Source organism: Petromyzon marinus, chromosome 55, assembly GCF_048934315.1.
Source record: "Petromyzon marinus isolate PM22_M1 ecotype Great Lakes invasive population chromosome 55, UKy_Petmar_22M1.pri1.0, whole genome shotgun sequence".
Classification (NCBI taxonomy): domain Eukaryota; kingdom Metazoa; phylum Chordata; class Hyperoartia; order Petromyzontiformes; family Petromyzontidae; genus Petromyzon; species Petromyzon marinus.
In genome coordinates, this window is record NC_133721.1 from 10,499,189 (window position 1) to 10,515,802 (window position 16,614).

The 16,614-nt window shown below is 56.4% G+C and overlaps 1 protein-coding gene across 1 annotated transcript in view; it reads left to right on the forward strand.

Moving 5' to 3' along the window:
- The first annotated feature begins 1,069 nt into the window (after nt 1-1,069).
- Nucleotides 1,070-16,614, forward strand: part of LOC116954434 (transmembrane 4 L6 family member 1-like) — a 41,793-nt gene continuing 26,248 nt past the window's right edge. Inside the window, exons 1-2 of the mRNA XM_032974941.2 lie at nt 1,070-2,038; nt 5,612-5,680. Of these exons, the coding sequence (XP_032830832.1) occupies nt 1,862-2,038; nt 5,612-5,680 (246 nt within the window). The 5' untranslated portion in view covers nt 1,070-1,861. The remainder of the gene's footprint in view (nt 2,039-5,611; nt 5,681-16,614) is intronic.

A 16,614-nucleotide genomic window follows, 5' to 3' on the forward strand; every position in this document is an offset into this window, starting at 1 on the left:
ATGTTTCACTTAAGCTCAAACTAATCATCTAAAAACAGTTAAAGAACATTGTTATTCTTGCAAATGTGTATTACAAGTCACGTGCTTAAACCGAACGAATATGTTGCTCCGGTTAATTTTGTGATCTCCCCTACAGTACAGTAGTTGCCAGATCTTTACAACAGTGGGCGGGGTTTGATTGGCGTTGATTGACGTGGCTCTGCTGGGCGGGAGCCGGGGAAGTTTTATAATCACTGAGCACGCGCATCATCGATCGGTCGATCGTTTAGTATTCCTTCTAAATCGAAAGAGCAACAATCGCCATGGTTAGCTGTGCTTCATGTTGAGTGATTTGCCCGATCATTTATTTTTTGAGAAATCCACTGCAGGAGTTGTCAAACCCGTTTAAGTGAGATTGTGTGTTTTTGTATGGATTTTTCGCGATAAACCAAGACCAATACATTCCTCACTTATAAATGTTTGTTTTGTACATTAACAAATTAAATGTTGTTAACTTTAACATAATTGGCATCTATATTAGTGGGGTGGGGGGGGATTGTTGGCATAAAGATCCGTGGAAAACGATTACATATTGTTTTTAATTATCCGCTGCCAGATAATCGAGAATCGAACCGTAGTTTAATCATTTGAACAGTGGTGGGGGGGGGGGGAGCGGGGGTGGTGATGGAGGGTGCAACGTACAAGACACGAGCGATTGAACTGATTGTGAAACGAGGCAGGCATATAGCGGTTGTGGTTTTCTTAAGAGGGTGGGGGTGATTGTGAGTTTATTGCTCTTCACTGCCTGCGCTGCGGGTGATGGCGATGCATTTTCAACTCGCGCCGCGCCAGTCGCGCCTCGAGTTATCGCTCGCAACCTTTGCACAGGATCCAGGCACGGTATTTGCCTTGGAACAAGAAACACAAAGACTAAAATCCCCCCACCCCCCGCACTACCACCCCGTATAGCCTCGGACAGTCGTTCACGAGCGGCACCGGGGCGGGGTTGACGAACACCCCGCCGCCTCGGCCGCCTTTGTCTTCCCCGAGCGGGCTACGTTGTTGACACACCGCACCGGGTGCTCGTTTGAGGCTGAGTCGACCTAAGGGGGAGCCCAGGGTGGCTGTCCAAATCATCCGTCGGCACGCGTTGGCCGTGGCCCGTGACCGGGAATGGAACTCGGGTGGCCGGGTTCGTAGCGCAGCGCCGCTCACTCACAAAGACCACCCTCCCCCCACAGCCTTTAACGCAAGCACAGCAAAAAAAGACAAAGATCCCCCGTATAGCCTTAACAAACTGTTGTGGGGCAAGTGCTGTGAGCGAGTAGCAGCACCTGTGAAGGTCGGCACGGTTACGACAAGGGGGGTTGGGGTGGCCGGCACCACGCCCTACCGCACACGATCAACGCGTACACACACGCACACACTCACACACGCACACACTCACGCACTTCGCTACACTCGCAAGCACAGGCGGACGACACAACAGCACTTTCCCATCCATCCACTGAGACGCGCCGTCTTTCCTCCTCTTAACCGATTTTCGGTTTTCGCTCCGCGTAAAGGGGTCCGGTTTGTTGTTATTTTTTTTGGGGGGGGGAGAGGAGGTAGTGGTGTGACAGTGGTGGTGGTGGTGGAGTGAACGGAGGGCTGCGTGGACCGTTGGTGTGATATTTGTTGCTGTTGTTGTGCGCGCGTGCGTGTGTGTGCGCGTGCGTGTGTACGCGTGCGTGTGTGAGCGTGCGTGTGTACGTGTGTGTGCGCGTGTACGTGTACGTGTGTGTACGTGTGTTTACGTGTGTGTGTGTTGTGTGTGTGTGTCCGGGTGGGATCGCAAAAAAAGCAAAACACCTTTTGCGCGTGTGTGGGTGACCTGGGAAAGATGTGCACGGGAAAATGTACGATGGTCATCGGGGCGGCCCTGGTCCCCATGGCCCTCTTGGCCATCGTGGCCAACGTGCTGCTCTTCTTCCCCAACGCCGAGGTGACCCACCTGGAACAGGGACACCTTTCCGACTTCACCTGGTACATGGCCGGCATCGCCGGAGGCGGGCTGCTGGTGAGTGGTGGTGGGTGGTGGTGGTGGTGGTGATGGTGTTGATGGTGGTGATGGTGGTGGTGGCGGTGATGGTGAGTAGTGGTTGGTGGTGGTGGTGGTGGTGGGTGGTGGTGGTGGTGATGGTGGTGGGTGGTGGTGGTGGGTGGTGGTGATGGTGGTGGGTGGTGGTGGCGGTGATGGTGGTGATGGTGGGTGGTGGTGGCGGTGATGGTGAGTGGTGGTGGGTGGTGGTGGTGATGGTGGTGATGGTGGTGATGGTGGTGGCGGTGGTGGTGGTGGGTGGTGGTGGCGGTGATGGTGAGTGGTGGTGGGTGGTGGTGGTGGTGGTGGAGATGGTGGTGGTGGTGGTGAGTGGTGGTGGCGGTGATGGTGGTGGTGGGTGGTGGTGGTCGTGGGTGGTGGTGATGGTGGCGGTGGTGGTGGCGGTGGTGGTGGTGGTGGTGATGGTGGCGGTGGCGGTGATGGTGGTGGTGGTGGCGGTGATAGTGGTGGTGATAGTGGTGGTGGTGGCGGTGGAGGTGGTGGTGGTGGGTGGTGGTGATAGTGGTGGTGGTGGTGGTGGCGGTGATGGGTGGTGGTGGTGGTGGGTGGTGGTGGCGGTGGTGGTGGCGGTGGTGGTGGTGATGGTGGCGGTGGTGGGTGGTGGTGGCGGTGGTGGTGGCGGTGATGGTGGCGGTGGTGGTGGCGGTGATGGTGGCGGTGGTGGGTGGTGGTGGTGGCGGTGGTGGTGGTGGTGGTGATGGTGGTGGTGGTGGGTGGTGGTGGCGGTGATGGTGGTGGTGGTGGTGGTGGGTGGTGGTGGTGATGGTGGTGGTAATGGTGGTGGGTGGTGGTGGTGATGGTGGTGGTGGTGATGGTGTTGATGGTGGTGATGGTGGTGGTGGGTGGTGGTGGCGGTGATGGTGAGTGGTGGTGGGTGGTGGTGGCGGTGATGGTGATGGTGGTGGTGGTGGGTGGTGGTGGTGGTGGTGATGGTGGTGGTGATGGTGGTGGTGTTGATGGTGGTGGTGCTGATGGTGTTGATGGTGGTGGTGGTGCTGATGGTGTTGATGGTGGTGGTGTTGATGGTGGTGGTGGTGGTGCTGATGGTGTTGATGGTGGTGGTGGTGGTGGTGGTGTTGATGGTGGTGGTGATGATGGTGGTGGTGCTGATGGTGTGGATGGTGGTGGTGGTGGTGGTGTTGATGGTGTTGATGGTGGTGGTGCTGATGGTGGTAGTGCTGATGGTGTTGATGGTGGTGGTGGTGATGATGGTGGTGGTGCTGATGGTGTTGATGGTGGTGCTGATGGTGTTGATGGTGGTGATGGCGGTTGGGTGAGTTGCGACGGTGAGTTCGCTGGTGAGATGGTGAGCTCGTTGTTGAGATGGTGAGCACGCTGGTGAGATGGTGAGCACGCTGGTGAGTTGGTGAGCTCGCTGGTGAGATGGTGAGCATCCTGGTGAGATGGTGAGCACGCTGGTGAGATGGTGAGCACGCTGGTGAGATGGTGAGCACGCTGGTGAGTTGGTGAGCTCGCTGGTGAGATGGTGAGCACCCTGGTGAGATGGTGAGCATGTTGGTGAGATGGTGAGTTCGCTGGTGAGATGGTGAGCTCGTTTTTGAGATGGTGAGCACGCTGGTGAGATGGTGAGAACGCTGGTGAGTTGGTGAGCTCGCTGGTGAGATGGTGAGCACCCTGGTGAGATGGTGAGCACGCTGGTGAGATGGTGTGCACGCTGGTGAGATGGTGAGCACGCTGGTGAGTTGGTGAGCTCGCTGGTGAGATGGTGAGCACGCTGGTGAGATGGTGAGCTCGCTGGTGAGATGGTGAGCACCCTGTTGAGATGGTGAGCACGCTGGCGAGATGGTGAGCTCGCTGGTGAGATGGTGAGCACGCTGGTGAGTTGATGAGCTCGCTGGTGAGATGGTGAGCACGCTGGTGAGATGGTGAGCACGCTGGTGAGATGTGAGCTCGTTTTTGAGATGGTGAACACGCTGGTGAGATGGTGAGCACGCTGGTGAGATGGTGAGCACGCAAGTGAGATGGTGAGCACGCCGGTGAAATGGTGAGCACGTTGGTGAGATGGTGAGCACGCTGGTGAGATGGTGAGCACGCCGGTGAGATGGTGAGCACGCCGGTGAGATGGTGAGCTCGCCGATGAGATGGTGAGCACGCTGGTGAGATGTTGAGCACCCTGGTGAGATGGTGAGCACCCTGGTGAGATGGTGAGCACGCTGGTGAGATGGTGAGCTCGCTGGTGAGATGGTGAGCACGCTGGTGAGATGGTGAGCTAGCTGGTGAGATGGTCAGCACGCCGGTGAGATGGTGAGCACGCCGGTGAGATGGTGAGCACGTTGGTGAGATGGTGAGCACGCTGGTGAGATGGTGAGCACGCTGGTGAGATGGTGAACACGCTGGTGAGATCTCTGGCGAGATGGTGAGCACGCTGGTGAGATGTGAGCTCGCCCGTGAGATGGTGAGCTCGCTGGTGAGATGGTGAGCACGCTTTTGAGACGGTGAGTTGGCTGGTGAGATGGTGAGCTCGTTTTTGAGATGGTGAACACGCTGGTGAGTTGGTGAGCCCGCTGGTGAGATGGTGAGCACCCTGGTGAGATAGTGAGCACCCTGGTGAGATGGTGAGCACTGGTGAGATAGTGAGCACGCTGGTGAGATGGTGAGCTCGCTGGTGAGATGGTGAGCACCCTGGTGAGATGGTGAGCACGCTGGTGAGATGGTGAGCACGCTGGTGAGATGGTGAGCACTGGTGAGATAGTGAGCACGCTGGTGAGATGGTGAGCTCGCTGGTGAGATGGTGAGCACCCTGGTGAGATGGTGAGCACGCTGGTGAGATGGTGAGCACGCTGGTGAGATGGTGAGCACTGGTGAGATAGTGAGCTCGCTGGTGAGATGGTGAGCACCCTGGTGAGATGGTGAGCACCCTGGTGAGATGGTGAGCACGCTGGTGAGATGGTGAGCACGCTGGTGAGATGGTGAGCACTGGTGAGATAGTGAGCTCGCTGGTGAGATGGTGAGCACCCTGGTGAGATGGTGAGCACCCTGGTGGGATGGTGAGCACTGGTGAGATAGTGAGCACGCTGGTGAGATGGTGAGCTCGCCAGTGAGATGGTGAGCTCGCTGGTGAGATGGTGAGTGCGATGGTGAGCACGGTCGTGAGTATGATGGTGAGCATGGTGGTGAGTATGATGGTGAGCACACGGGACTTGCAATCCAGGCGGAGCGGAATTCACCCACGCGGTCATCTCATGGAGGTGGTGATAGATGTGGTGGTTGTGGTGGTTATGATGGTTTTGGTGGTTGTGGTGGTGATGATTGTTGTGGTGGTAGAGGTGGTTGTAGTATTCATGAATGTTGAATTTGTTTGAAGTGGCTGTGGTGGTGGCGTTGGTGTGTCCTGGCATCAACGAATTCCACACTGCTCGTGATGATGGTGTTTGTCGTGTTATTTATGAAGGTTGCCCTTGATGATGCTGATTACACTGATGGTGATGATGGTGACGATGATGATGTTTATAACCCCATGAGTTGCCTCTGACGTGCCCCTGCACTGCTGTGATGGGAGCGGCCCTGTAGATTATCGTGCCGGCCATGCAGCTTATCGGAGCCGGGTCTCGGGACGGCTGCTGCTCCAACAGATGTGGGGTGAGTGGACAGGGTCGTGGTGGTGGTGGTGGTCTGGGTGTTGGTGGTAGTGGTATGGGTGTTGGTGGTAGTGGTCTGGGTGTTGGTGGTAGTGGTCTGGGTGTTGGTGGTAGTGGTCTGGGTGTTGGTGGTAGTGGTTCTGGGTGTTGGTGGTAGTGGTCTGGGTGTTGGTGGTAGTGGTCTGGGTGTTGGTGGTAGTGGTCTGGGTGTTGGTGGTAGTGGTCTGGGTGTTGGTGGTAGTGGTCTGGGTGTTGGTGGTAGTGGTCTGGGTGTTGGTGGTAGTGGTCTGGGTGTTGGTGGTAGTGGTCTGGGTGTTGGTGGTAGTGGTCTGGGTGTTGGTGGTAGTGGTTCTGGGTGTTGGTGGTAGTGGTCTGGGTGTTGGTGGTAGTGGTTCTGGGTGTTGGTGGTCGTGGTCTGGGTGTTGGTGGTAGTGGTCTGGGTGTTGGTGGTAGTGGTTCTGGGTGTTGGTGGTAGTGGTCTGGATGTTGGTTGTAGTGGTCTGGGTGTTGGTGGTAGTGGTCTGGGTGTTGGTGGTAGTGGTCTGGGTGTTGGTGGTAGTGGTTCTGGGTGTTGGTGGTAGTGGTCTGGGTGTTGGTAGTAGTGGTCTGGGTGTTGGTGGTAGTGGTCTGGGTGTTGGTGGTAGTGGTCTGGGTGTTGGTGGTCGTGGTCTGGGTGTTGGTGGTAGTGGTCTGGATGGTGGTGGTAGTGGTCTGGGTGTTGGTGGTAGTGGTTCTGGGTGTTGGTGGTAGTGGTCTGGGTGTTGGTGGTAGTGGTCTGGGTGTTGGTGGTCGTGGTCTGGGTGTTGGTGGTAGTGGTCTGGGTGTTGGTGGTAGTGGTCTGGATGTTGGTGGTAGTGGTCTGGGTGTTGGTCGTAGTGGTCTGGGTGTTGGTGGTAGTGGTCTGGATGGTGGTGGTAGTGGTCTGGGTGTTGGTGGTAGTGGTTCTGGGTGTTGGTGGTAGTGGTCTGGGTGTTGGTGGTAGTGGTTCTGGGTGTTGGTGGTAGTGGTCTGGATGTTGGTGGTAGTGGTCTGGGTGTTGGTGGTAGTGGTCTGGGTGTTGGTGGTAGTGGTCTGGGTGTTGGTGGAAGTGGTCTGGGTGTTGGTGGTAGTGGTCTGGGTGTTGGTCGTCGTGGTGGTGGTGGTGGTGGTGGTGGTCTGGGTGTTGGTGGTAGTGGTCTGGATGTTGGTGGTAGTGGTTCTGGGTGTTGGTGGTAGTGGTCTGGGTGTTGGTAGTAGTGGTCTGGGTGTTGGTGGTAGTGGTCTGGGTGTTGGTGGTAGTGGTCTGGGTGTTGGTGGTAGTGGTATGGGTGTTGGTGGTAGTGGTCTGGGTGTTGGTGGTAGTGGTCTGGGTGTTGGTGGTCTTGGTCTGGGTGTTGGTGGTAGTGGTCTGGGTGTTGGTGGTAGTGGTCTGGATGGTGGTGGTAGTGGTCTGGGTGTTGGTGGTAGTGGTTCTGGGTGTTGGTGGTAGTGGTCTGGATGTTGGTGGTAGTGGTCTGGGTGTTGGTGGTAGTGGTCTGGGTGTTGGTGGTAGTGGTCTGGATGTTGGTGGTAGTGGTCTGGGTGTTGGTCGTAGTGGTCTGGGTGTTGGTGGTAGTGGTCTGGATGGTGGTGGTAGTGGTCTGGGTGTTGGTGGTAGTGGTTCTGGGTGTTGGTGGTAGTGGTCTGGGTGTTGGTGGTAGTGGTTCTGGGTGTTGGTGGTAGTGGTCTGGATGTTGGTGGTAGTGGTCTGGGTGTTGGTGGTAGTGGTCTGGGTGTTGGTGGTAGTGGTCTGGGTGTTGGTGGTAGTGGTCTGGGTGTTGGTGGTAGTGGTATGGGTGTTGGTGGTAGTGGTCTGGGTGTTGGTGGTAGTGGTCTGGGTGTTGGTGGTAGTGGTATGGGTGTTGGTGGTAGTGGTCTGGGTGTTGGTGGTAGTGGTCTGGGTGTTGGTGGTAGTGGTATGGGTGTTGGTGGTAGTGGTCTGGGTGTTGGTGGTAGTGGTCTGGGTGTTGGTGGTCTTGGTCTGGGTGTTGGTGGTAGTGGTCTGGGTGTTGGTGGTAGTGGTCTGGATGGTGGTGGTAGTGGTCTGGGTGTTGGTGGTAGTGGTTCTGGGTGTTGGTGGTAGTGGTCTGGATGTTGGTGGTAGTGGTCTGGGTGTTGGTGGTAGTGGTCTGGGTGTTGGTGGTAGTGGTATGGGTGTTGGTGGTAGTGGTCTGGGTGTTGGTGGTAGTGGTCTGGGTGTTGGTGGTCGTGGTCTGGGTGTTGGTGGTAGTGGTCTGGATGGTGGTGGTAGTGGTCTGGGTGTTGGTGGTCGTGGTCTGGGTGTTGGTGGTAGTGGTCTGGGTGTTGGTGGTAGTGGTTCTGGGTGTTGGTGGTAGTGGTCTGGATGTTGGTGGTAGTGGTCTGGGTGTTGGTGGTAGTGGTCTGGGTGTTGGTGGTAGTGGTCTGGGAGTTGGTGGTAGTGGTATGGGTGTTGGTGGTAGTGGTCTGGGTGTTGGTGGTAGTGGTCTGGGTGTTGGTGGTAGTGGTCTGGGTGTTGGTGGTAGTGGTATGGGTGTTGGTGGTAGTGGTTCTGGGTGTTGGTGGTAGTGGTCTGGGTGTTGGTGGTAGTGGTCTGGGTGTTGGTGGTAGTGGTCTGGGTGTTGGTAGTAGTGGTCTGGGTGTTGGTGGTAGTGGTCTGGGTGTTGGTGGTAGTGGTCTGGGTGTTGGTGGTAGTGGTCTGGGTGTTGGTGGTAGTGGTCTGGGTGTTGGTGGTCGTGGTCTGGGTGTTGGTGCTAGTGGTCTGGATGGTGGTGGTAGTGGTCTGGGTGTTGGTGGTAGTGGTTCTGGGTGTTGGTGGTAGTGGTCTGGATGTTGGTGGTAGTGGTCTGGGTGTTGGTGGTAGTGGTCTGGATGGTGGTGGTAGTGGTCTGGGTGTTGGTGGTAGTGGTCTGGATGTTGGTGGTAGTGGTCTGGGTGTTGGTGGTAGTGGTCTGGATGGTGGTGGTAGTGGTCTGGGTGTTGGTGGTAGTGGTTCTGGGTGTTGGTGGTAGTGGTCTGGGTGTTGGTGGTAGTGGTCTGGGTGTTGGTGGTAGTGGTCTGGATGCTGGTGGTAGTGGTCTGGGTGTTGGTGGTAGTGGTTCTGGGTGTTGGTGGTAGTGGTCTGGATGTTGGTGGTAGTGGTCTGGGTGTTGGTGGTAGTGGTCTGGGTGTTGGTGGTAGTGGTCTGGGTGTTGGTGGTAGTGGTATGGGTGTTGGTGGTAGTGGTATGGGTGTTGGTGGTGGTGGTCTGGGTGTTGGTGGTCGTGGTCTGGGTGTTGGTGGTAGTGGTCTGGATGGTGGTGGTAGTGGTCTGGGTGTTGGTGGTAGTGGTTCTGGGTGTTGGTGGTAGTGGTCTGGGTGTTGGTGGTAGTGGTCTGGGTGTTGGTGGTAGTGGTCTGGATGGTGGTGGTAGTGGTCTGGGTGTTGGTGGTAGTGGTTCTGGGTGTTGGTGGAAGTGGTCTGGATGTTGGTGGTAGTGGTCTGGGTGTTGGTGGTAGTGGTCTGGGTGTTGGTGGTAGTGGTCTGGGTGTTGGTGGTAGTGGTATGGGTGTTGGTGGTAGTGGTCTGGGTGTTGGTGGTAGTGGTCTGGGTGTTGGTGGTCGTGGTCTGGGTGTTGGTGGTAGTGGTCTGGATGGTGGTGGTAGTGGTCTGGGTGTTGGTGGTAGTGGTTCTGGGTGTTGGTGGTAGTGGTCTGGATGTTGGTGGTAGTGGTCTGGGTGTTGGTGGTAGTGGTCTGGGTGTTGGTGGTAGTGGTCTGGGTGTTGGTGGTAGTGGTATGGGTGTTGGTGGTAGTGGTCTGGGTGTTGGTGGTAGTGGTCTGGGTGTTGGTGGTAGTGGTCTGGATGGTGGTGGTAGTGGTCTGGGTGTTGGTGGTAGTGGTTCTGGGTGTTGGTGGTAGTGGTCTGGATGTTGGTGGTAGTGGTCTGGGTGTTGGTGGTAGTGGTCTGGGTGTTGGTGGTAGTGGTTCTGGGTGTTGGTGGTAGTGGTCTGGGTGTTGGTGGTCGTGGTTCTGGGTGTTTGTGGTAGTGGTCTGGGTGTTGGTGGTAGTGGTTCTGGGTGTTGATGGTAGTGGTCTGGGTGTTGGTGGTAGTGGTCTGGGTGTTGGTGGTAGTGGTTCTGGGTGTTGGTGGTAGTGGTCTGGGTGTTGGTGGTAGTGGTCTGGGTGTTGGTGGTAGTGGTCTGGGTGTTGGTGGTAGTGGTCTAGGTGTTGGTGGTAGTGGTTCTGGGTGTTTGTGGTAGTGGTCTGTGTGTTGGTAGTAGTGGTCTGGGTGTTGGTGGTAGTGGTTCTGGGTGTTGGTGGTAGTGGTCTGGATGTTGGTGTTAGTGGTCTGGGTGTTGGTGGTAGTGGTCTGGGTCTTGGTGCTAGTGGTCTGGATGTTGGTGGTAGTGGTCTGGGTGTTGGTGGTAGTGGTCTGGGTGTTGGTGGTAGTGGTTCTGGGTGTTGGTGGTAGTGGTCTGAGTGTTGGTGGTCTGGGTGTTTGTGGTAGTGGTCTGGGTGTTGGTGGTAGTGGTCTGGGTGTTGGTGGTAGTGGTCTGGGTGTTGGTGGTAGTGGTCTGGGTGTTGGTGGTAGTGGTCTGGGTGTTGGTGGTAGTGGTCTGGGTGTTGGTGGTAGTGGTCTGGGTGTTGGTGGTAGTGGTCTGGGTGGTGGTGGTAGTGGTCTGCGTGGAGGTGGTAGTGGTAGTGGACTGGGTGTTGGTGGTAGTGGTCTGGGTGTTGGTGGTAGTGGTCTGGGTGTTGGTGGTAGTGGTCTGGGTGTTGGTGGTAGTGCTCTGGGTGTTGGTGGTAGTGGTTCTGGGTGTTGATGGTAGTGGTCTGGGTGTTGGTGGTAGTGGTCTGGGTGTTGGTGCTAGTGGTCTGGGTGTTGGTGGTAGTGCTCTGGGTGTTGGTGGTAGTGGTTCTGGGTGTTGATCGTAGTGGTCTGGGTGTTGGTGGTAGTGGTCTGGGTGTTGGTGGTAGTGGTCTGGGTGTTGGTGGTAGTGGTCTGGGTGTTGATGGTAGTGGTCTGGGTGTTGGTGGTAGTGGTCTGGGTGTTGGTGGTAGTGGTCTGGGTGTTGGTGGTAGTGGTCTGGGTGTTGGTGGTAGTGGTCTGGGTGTTGGTGGTAGTGGTCTGGGTGTTGGTGGTAGTGGTCTGGATGTTGGTGGTAGTGGTCTGGGTGTTTGTGGTAGTGGTCTGGGTGGTGGTGGTAGTGGTCTGGGTATTGATGGTAGTGGTCTGGGTGGAGGTGGAAGTGGTAGTGGTCTGGGTGTTAGTGGTAGTGGTCTGGGTGTTGGTGGTAGTGGTCTGGGTGTTGGTGGTAGTGGTCTGGGTGTTGGTAGTAGTGTCTGGGTGTTGGTGGTAGTGGTTCTGGGTGTTGGTGGTAGTGGTCTGGGTGTTGGTGGTAGTGGTCTGGGTGTTGGTGGTAGTGGTCTGGGTGTTGGTGGTAGTGCTCTGGGTGTTGGTGGTAGTGGTTCTGGGTGTTGGTGGTAGTGGTCTGGGTGTTGGTAGTTGTGGTCTGGGTGTTGATGGTAGTGGTCTGGGTGTTGGTGGTAGTGGTCTGGGTGTTGGTGGTCTGGGTGTTTGTGGTAGTGGTCTGGGTGTTGGTGGTAGTGGTCTGGGTGTTGGTGGTAGTGGTCTGGGTGTTGGTGGTAGTGGTCTGGGTGTTGGTGGTAGTGGTTCTGGGTGTTGGTGGTAGTGGTCTGGGTGTTGGTGGTCTGGGTGTTGGTGGTAGTGGTCTGGGTGTTGGTGGTAGTGGTCTGGGTGTTGGTGGTAGTGGTCTGGGTGTTGGTGGTAGTGGTCTGGGTGGTGGTGGTAGTGGTCTGCGTGGAGGTGGTAGTGGTAGTGGTCTGGGTGTTGGTGGTAGTGGTCTGGGTGTTGGTGGTAGTGGTCTGGGTGTTGGTGGTAGTGGTCTGGGTGTTGGTGGTAGTGCTCTGGGTGTTGGTGGTAGTGGTTCTGGGTGTTGATGGTAGTGGTCTGGGTGTTGGTGGTAGTGGTCTGGGTGTTGGTGGTAGTGGTCTGGGTGTTGGTGGTAGTGCTCTGGGTGTTGGTGGTAGTGGTTCTGGGTGTTGATCGTAGTGGTCTGGGTGTTGGTGGTAGTGGTCTGGGTGTTGGTGGTAGTGGTCTGGGTGTTGGTGGTAGTGGTCTGGGTGTTGGTGGTAGTGGTCTGGGTGTTGATGGTAGTGGTCTGGGTGTTGGTGGAAGTGGTCTGGGTGTTGGTGGTAGTGGTCTGGGTGTTGGTGGTAGTGGTCTGGGTGTTGGTGGTAGTGGTCTGGGTGTTGGTGGTATTGGTCTGGATGTTGGTGGTAGTGGTCTGGGTGTTTGTGGTAGTGGTCTGGGTGGTGGTGGTATTGGTCTGGGTATTGATGGTAGTGGTCTGGGTGGAGGTGGAAGTGGTAGTGGTCTGGGTGTTAGTGGTAGTGGTCTGGGTGTTGGTGGTAGTGGTCTGGGTGTTGGTGGTAGTGGTCTGGGTGTTGGTAGTAGTGTCTGGGTGTTGGTGGTAGTGGTTCTGGGTGTTGGTGGTAGTGGTCTGGGTGTTGGTGGTAGTGGTCTGGGTGTTGGTGGTAGTGGTCTGGGTGTTGGTGGTAGTGCTCTGGGTGTTGGTGGTAGTGGTTCTGGGTGTTGATGGTAGTGGTCTGGGTGTTGGTGGTAGTGGTCTGGGTGTTGGTGGTAGTGGTCTGGGTGTTGGTGGTAGTGGTCTGGGTGTTGGTGGTTGTGGTCTGGGTGTTGATGGTAGTGGTCTGGGTGTTGGTGGTAGTGGTCTGGGTGTTGGTGGTAGTGGTCTGGGTGTTGGTGGTAGTGGTCTGGGTGTTGGTGGTAGTGGTCTGGGTGTTGGTGGTAGTGGTCTGGATGTTGGTGGTAGTGGTCTGGATGTTTGTGGTAGTGGTCTGGGTGTTGGTGGTCTGGGTGTTGGTGGTAGTGGTCTGGGTGTTGGTGGTAGTGGTCTGGGTGTTGGTGGTAGTGGTCTGGGTGTTGGTGGTAGTGGTCTGGGTGTTGGTGGTAGTGGTCTGGGTGTTGGTGGTAGTGGTCTGGGTGTTGGTGGTAGTGGTTCTGGGTGTTGGTGGTAGTGGTCTGGGTGTTGGTGGTCTGGGTGTTGGTGGTAGTGGTCTGGGTGTTGGTTGTAGTGGTCTGGGTGTTGGTGGTAGTGGTCTGGGTGTTGGTGGTAGTGGTCTGGGTGTTGGTGGTAGTGGTCTGGGTGGTGGTGGTAGTGGTCTGGGTGGAGGTGGTAGTGGTCTGGGTGTTGGTGGTAGTGGTCTGGGTGTTGGTGGTAGTGGTCTGGGTGTTGGTGGTAGTGGTCTTGTTGTTGGTGGTAGTGGTCTGGGTGGTGGTGGTAGTGGTCTGGGTGGAGGTGGTAGTGGTAGTGGTCTGGGTGTTGGTGGTAGTGGTCTGGGTGTTGGTGGTAGTGGTCTGGGTGTTGGTGGTAGTGCTCTGGGTGTTGGTGGTAGTGGTCTGGGTGTTGGTGGTAGTGGTCTGGGTGTTGGTGGTAGTGGTCTGGGTGTTGGTGGTAGTGGTCTGGGTGTTGGTGGTAGTGGTCTGGGTGTTGATGGTAGTGGTCTGGGTGTTGGTGGTAGTGGTCTGGGTGTTGGTGGTAGTGGTCTGGGTGTTGGTGGTAGTGGTCTGGGTGTTGGTGGTAGTGCTCTGGGTGTTGGTGGTAGTGGTTCTGGGTGTTGATGGTAGTGGTCTGGGTGTTGGTGGTAGTGGTCTGGGTGTTGGTGCTAGTGGTCTGGGTGTTGGTGGTAGTGCTCTGGGTGTTGGTGGTAGTGGTTCTGGGTGTTGATCGTAGTGGTCTGGGTGTTGGTGGTAGTGGTCTGGGTGTTGGTGGTAGTGGTCTGGGTGTTGGTGGTAGTGGTCTGGGTGTTGATGGTAGTGGTCTGGGTGTTGGTGGTAGTGGTCTGGGTGTTGGTGGTAGTGGTCTGGGTGTTGGTGGTAGTGGTCTGGGTGTTGGTGGTAGTGGTCTGGGTGTTGGTGGTAGTGGTCTGGGTGTTGGTGGTAGTGGTCTGGATGTTGGTGGTAGTGGTCTGGGTGTTTGTGGTAGTGGTCTGGGTGGTGGTGGTAGTGGTCTGGGTATTGATGGTAGTGGTCTGGGTGGAGGTGGAAGTGGTAGTGGTCTGGGTGTTAGTGGTAGTGGTCTGGGTGTTGGTGGTAGTGGTCTGGGTGTTGGTGGTAGTGGTCTGGGTGTTGGTAGTAGTGTCTGGGTGTTGGTGGTAGTGGTTCTGGGTGTTGGTGGTAGTGGTCTGGGTGTTGGTGGTAGTGGTCTGGGTGTTGGTGGTAGTGGTCTGGGTGTTGGTGGTAGTGCTCTGGGTGTTGGTGGTAGTGGTTCTGGGTGTTGGTGGTAGTGGTCTGGGTGTTGGTAGTTGTGGTCTGGGTGTTGATGGTAGTGGTCTGGGTGTTGGTGGTAGTGGTCTGGGTGTTGGTGGTCTGGGTGTTTGTGGTAGTGGTCTGGGTGTTGGTGGTAGTGGTCTGGGTGTTGGTGGTAGTGGTCTGGGTGTTGGTGGTAGTGGTCTGGGTGTTGGTGGTAGTGGTTCTGGGTGTTGGTGGTAGTGGTCTGGGTGTTGGTGGTCTGGGTGTTGGTGGTAGTGGTCTGGGTGTTGGTGGTAGTGGTCTGGGTGTTGGTGGTAGTGGTCTGGGTGTTGGTGGTAGTGGTCTGGGTGGTGGTGGTAGTGGTCTGCGTGGAGGTGGTAGTGGTAGTGGTCTGGGTGTTGGTGGTAGTGGTCTGGGTGTTGGTGGTAGTGGTCTGGGTGTTGGTGGTAGTGGTCTGGGTGTTGGTGGTAGTGCTCTGGGTGTTGGTGGTAGTGGTTCTGGGTGTTGATGGTAGTGGTCTGGGTGTTGGTGGTAGTGGTCTGGGTGTTGGTGGTAGTGGTCTGGGTGTTGGTGGTAGTGCTCTGGGTGTTGGTGGTAGTGGTTCTGGGTGTTGATCGTAGTGGTCTGGGTGTTGGTGGTAGTGGTCTGGGTGTTGGTGGTAGTGGTCTGGGTGTTGGTGGTAGTGGTCTGGGTGTTGGTGGTAGTGGTCTGGGTGTTGATGGTAGTGGTCTGGGTGTTGGTGGAAGTGGTCTGGGTGTTGGTGGTAGTGGTCTGGGTGTTGGTGGTAGTGGTCTGGGTGTTGGTGGTAGTGGTCTGGGTGTTGGTGGTATTGGTCTGGATGTTGGTGGTAGTGGTCTGGGTGTTTGTGGTAGTGGTCTGGGTGGTGGTGGTATTGGTCTGGGTATTGATGGTAGTGGTCTGGGTGGAGGTGGAAGTGGTAGTGGTCTGGGTGGTAGTGGTAGTGGTCTGGGTGTTGGTGGTAGTGGTCTGGGTGTTGGTGGTAGTGGTCTGGGTGTTGGTAGTAGTGTCTGGGTGTTGGTGGTAGTGGTTCTGGGTGTTGGTGGTAGTGGTCTGGGTGTTGGTGGTAGTGGTCTGGGTGTTGGTGGTAGTGGTCTGGGTGTTGGTGGTAGTGCTCTGGGTGTTGGTGGTAGTGGTTCTGGGTGTTGATGGTAGTGGTCTGGGTGTTGGTGGTAGTGGTCTGGGTGTTGGTGGTAGTGGTCTGGGTGTTGGTGGTAGTGGTCTGGGTGTTGGTGGTTGTGGTCTGGGTGTTGATGGTAGTGGTCTGGGTGTTGGTGGTAGTGGTCTGGGTGTTGGTGGTAGTGGTCTGGGTGTTGGTGGTAGTGGTCTGGGTGTTGGTGGTAGTGGTCTGGGTGTTGGTGGTAGTGGTCTGGATGTTGGTGGTAGTGGTCTGGATGTTTGTGGTAGTGGTCTGGGTGTTGGTGGTCTGGGTGTTGGTGGTAGTGGTCTGGGTGTTGGTGGTAGTGGTCTGGGTGTTGGTGGTAGTGGTCTGGGTGTTGGTGGTAGTGGTCTGGGTGTTGGTGGTAGTGGTCTGGGTGTTGGTGGTAGTGGTCTGGGTGTTGGTGGTAGTGGTTCTGGGTGTTGGTGGTAGTGGTCTGGGTGTTGGTGGTCTGGGTGTTGGTGGTAGTGGTCTGGGTGTTGGTTGTAGTGGTCTGGGTGTTGGTGGTAGTGGTCTGGGTGTTGGTGGTAGTGGTCTGGGTGTTGGTGGTAGTGGTCTGGGTGGTGGTGGTAGTGGTCTGGGTGGAGGTGGTAGTGGTCTGGGTGTTGGTGGTAGTGGTCTGGGTGTTGGTGGTAGTGGTCTGGGTGTTGGTGGTAGTGGTCTTGTTGTTGGTGGTAGTGGTCTGGGTGGTGGTGGTAGTGGTCTGGGTGGAGGTGGTAGTGGTAGTGGTCTGGGTGTTGGTGGTAGTGGTCTGGGTGTTGGTGGTAGTGGTCTGGGTGTTGGTGGTAGTGCTCTGGGTGTTGGTGGTAGTGGTCTGGGTGTTGGTGGTAGTGGTCTGGGTGTTGGTGGTAGTGGTCTGGGTGTTGGTGGTAGTGGTCTGGGTGTTGGTGGTAGTGGTCTGAGTGTTGATGGTAGTGGTCTGGGTGTTGGTGGTAGTGGTCTGGGTGTTGGTGGTAGTGGTCTGGGTGTTGGTGGTAGTGGTCTGGGTGTTGGTGGTAGTGGTCTGGGTGTTGGTGGTAGTGGTCTGGGTGTTGGTGGTAGTGGTCTGGATGTTGGTGGTAGTGGTCTGGGTGTTTGTGGTAGTGGTCTGGGTGGTGGTGGTAGTGGTCTGGGTATTGATGGTAGTGGTCTGGGTGGAGGTGGAAGTGGTAGTGGTCTGGGTGTTAGTGGTAGTGGTCTGGGTGTTGGTGGTAGTGGTCTGGGTGTTGGTGGTAGTGGTCTGGGTGTTGGTAGTAGTGTCTGGGTGTTGGTGGTAGTGGTCTGGGTGTTGGTGGTAGTGGTTCTGGGTGTTGGTGGTAGTGGTCTGGGTGTTGGTGGTAGTGGTCTGGGTGTTGGTGGTAGTGGTCTGGGTGTTGGTGGTAGTGGTCTAGGTGTTGGTGGTAGTGGTTCTGGGTGTTTGTGGTAGTGGTCTGGGTGTTGGTAGTAGTGGTCTGGGTGTTGGTGGTAGTGGTTCTGGGTGTTGGTGGTAGTGGTCTGGGTGTTGGT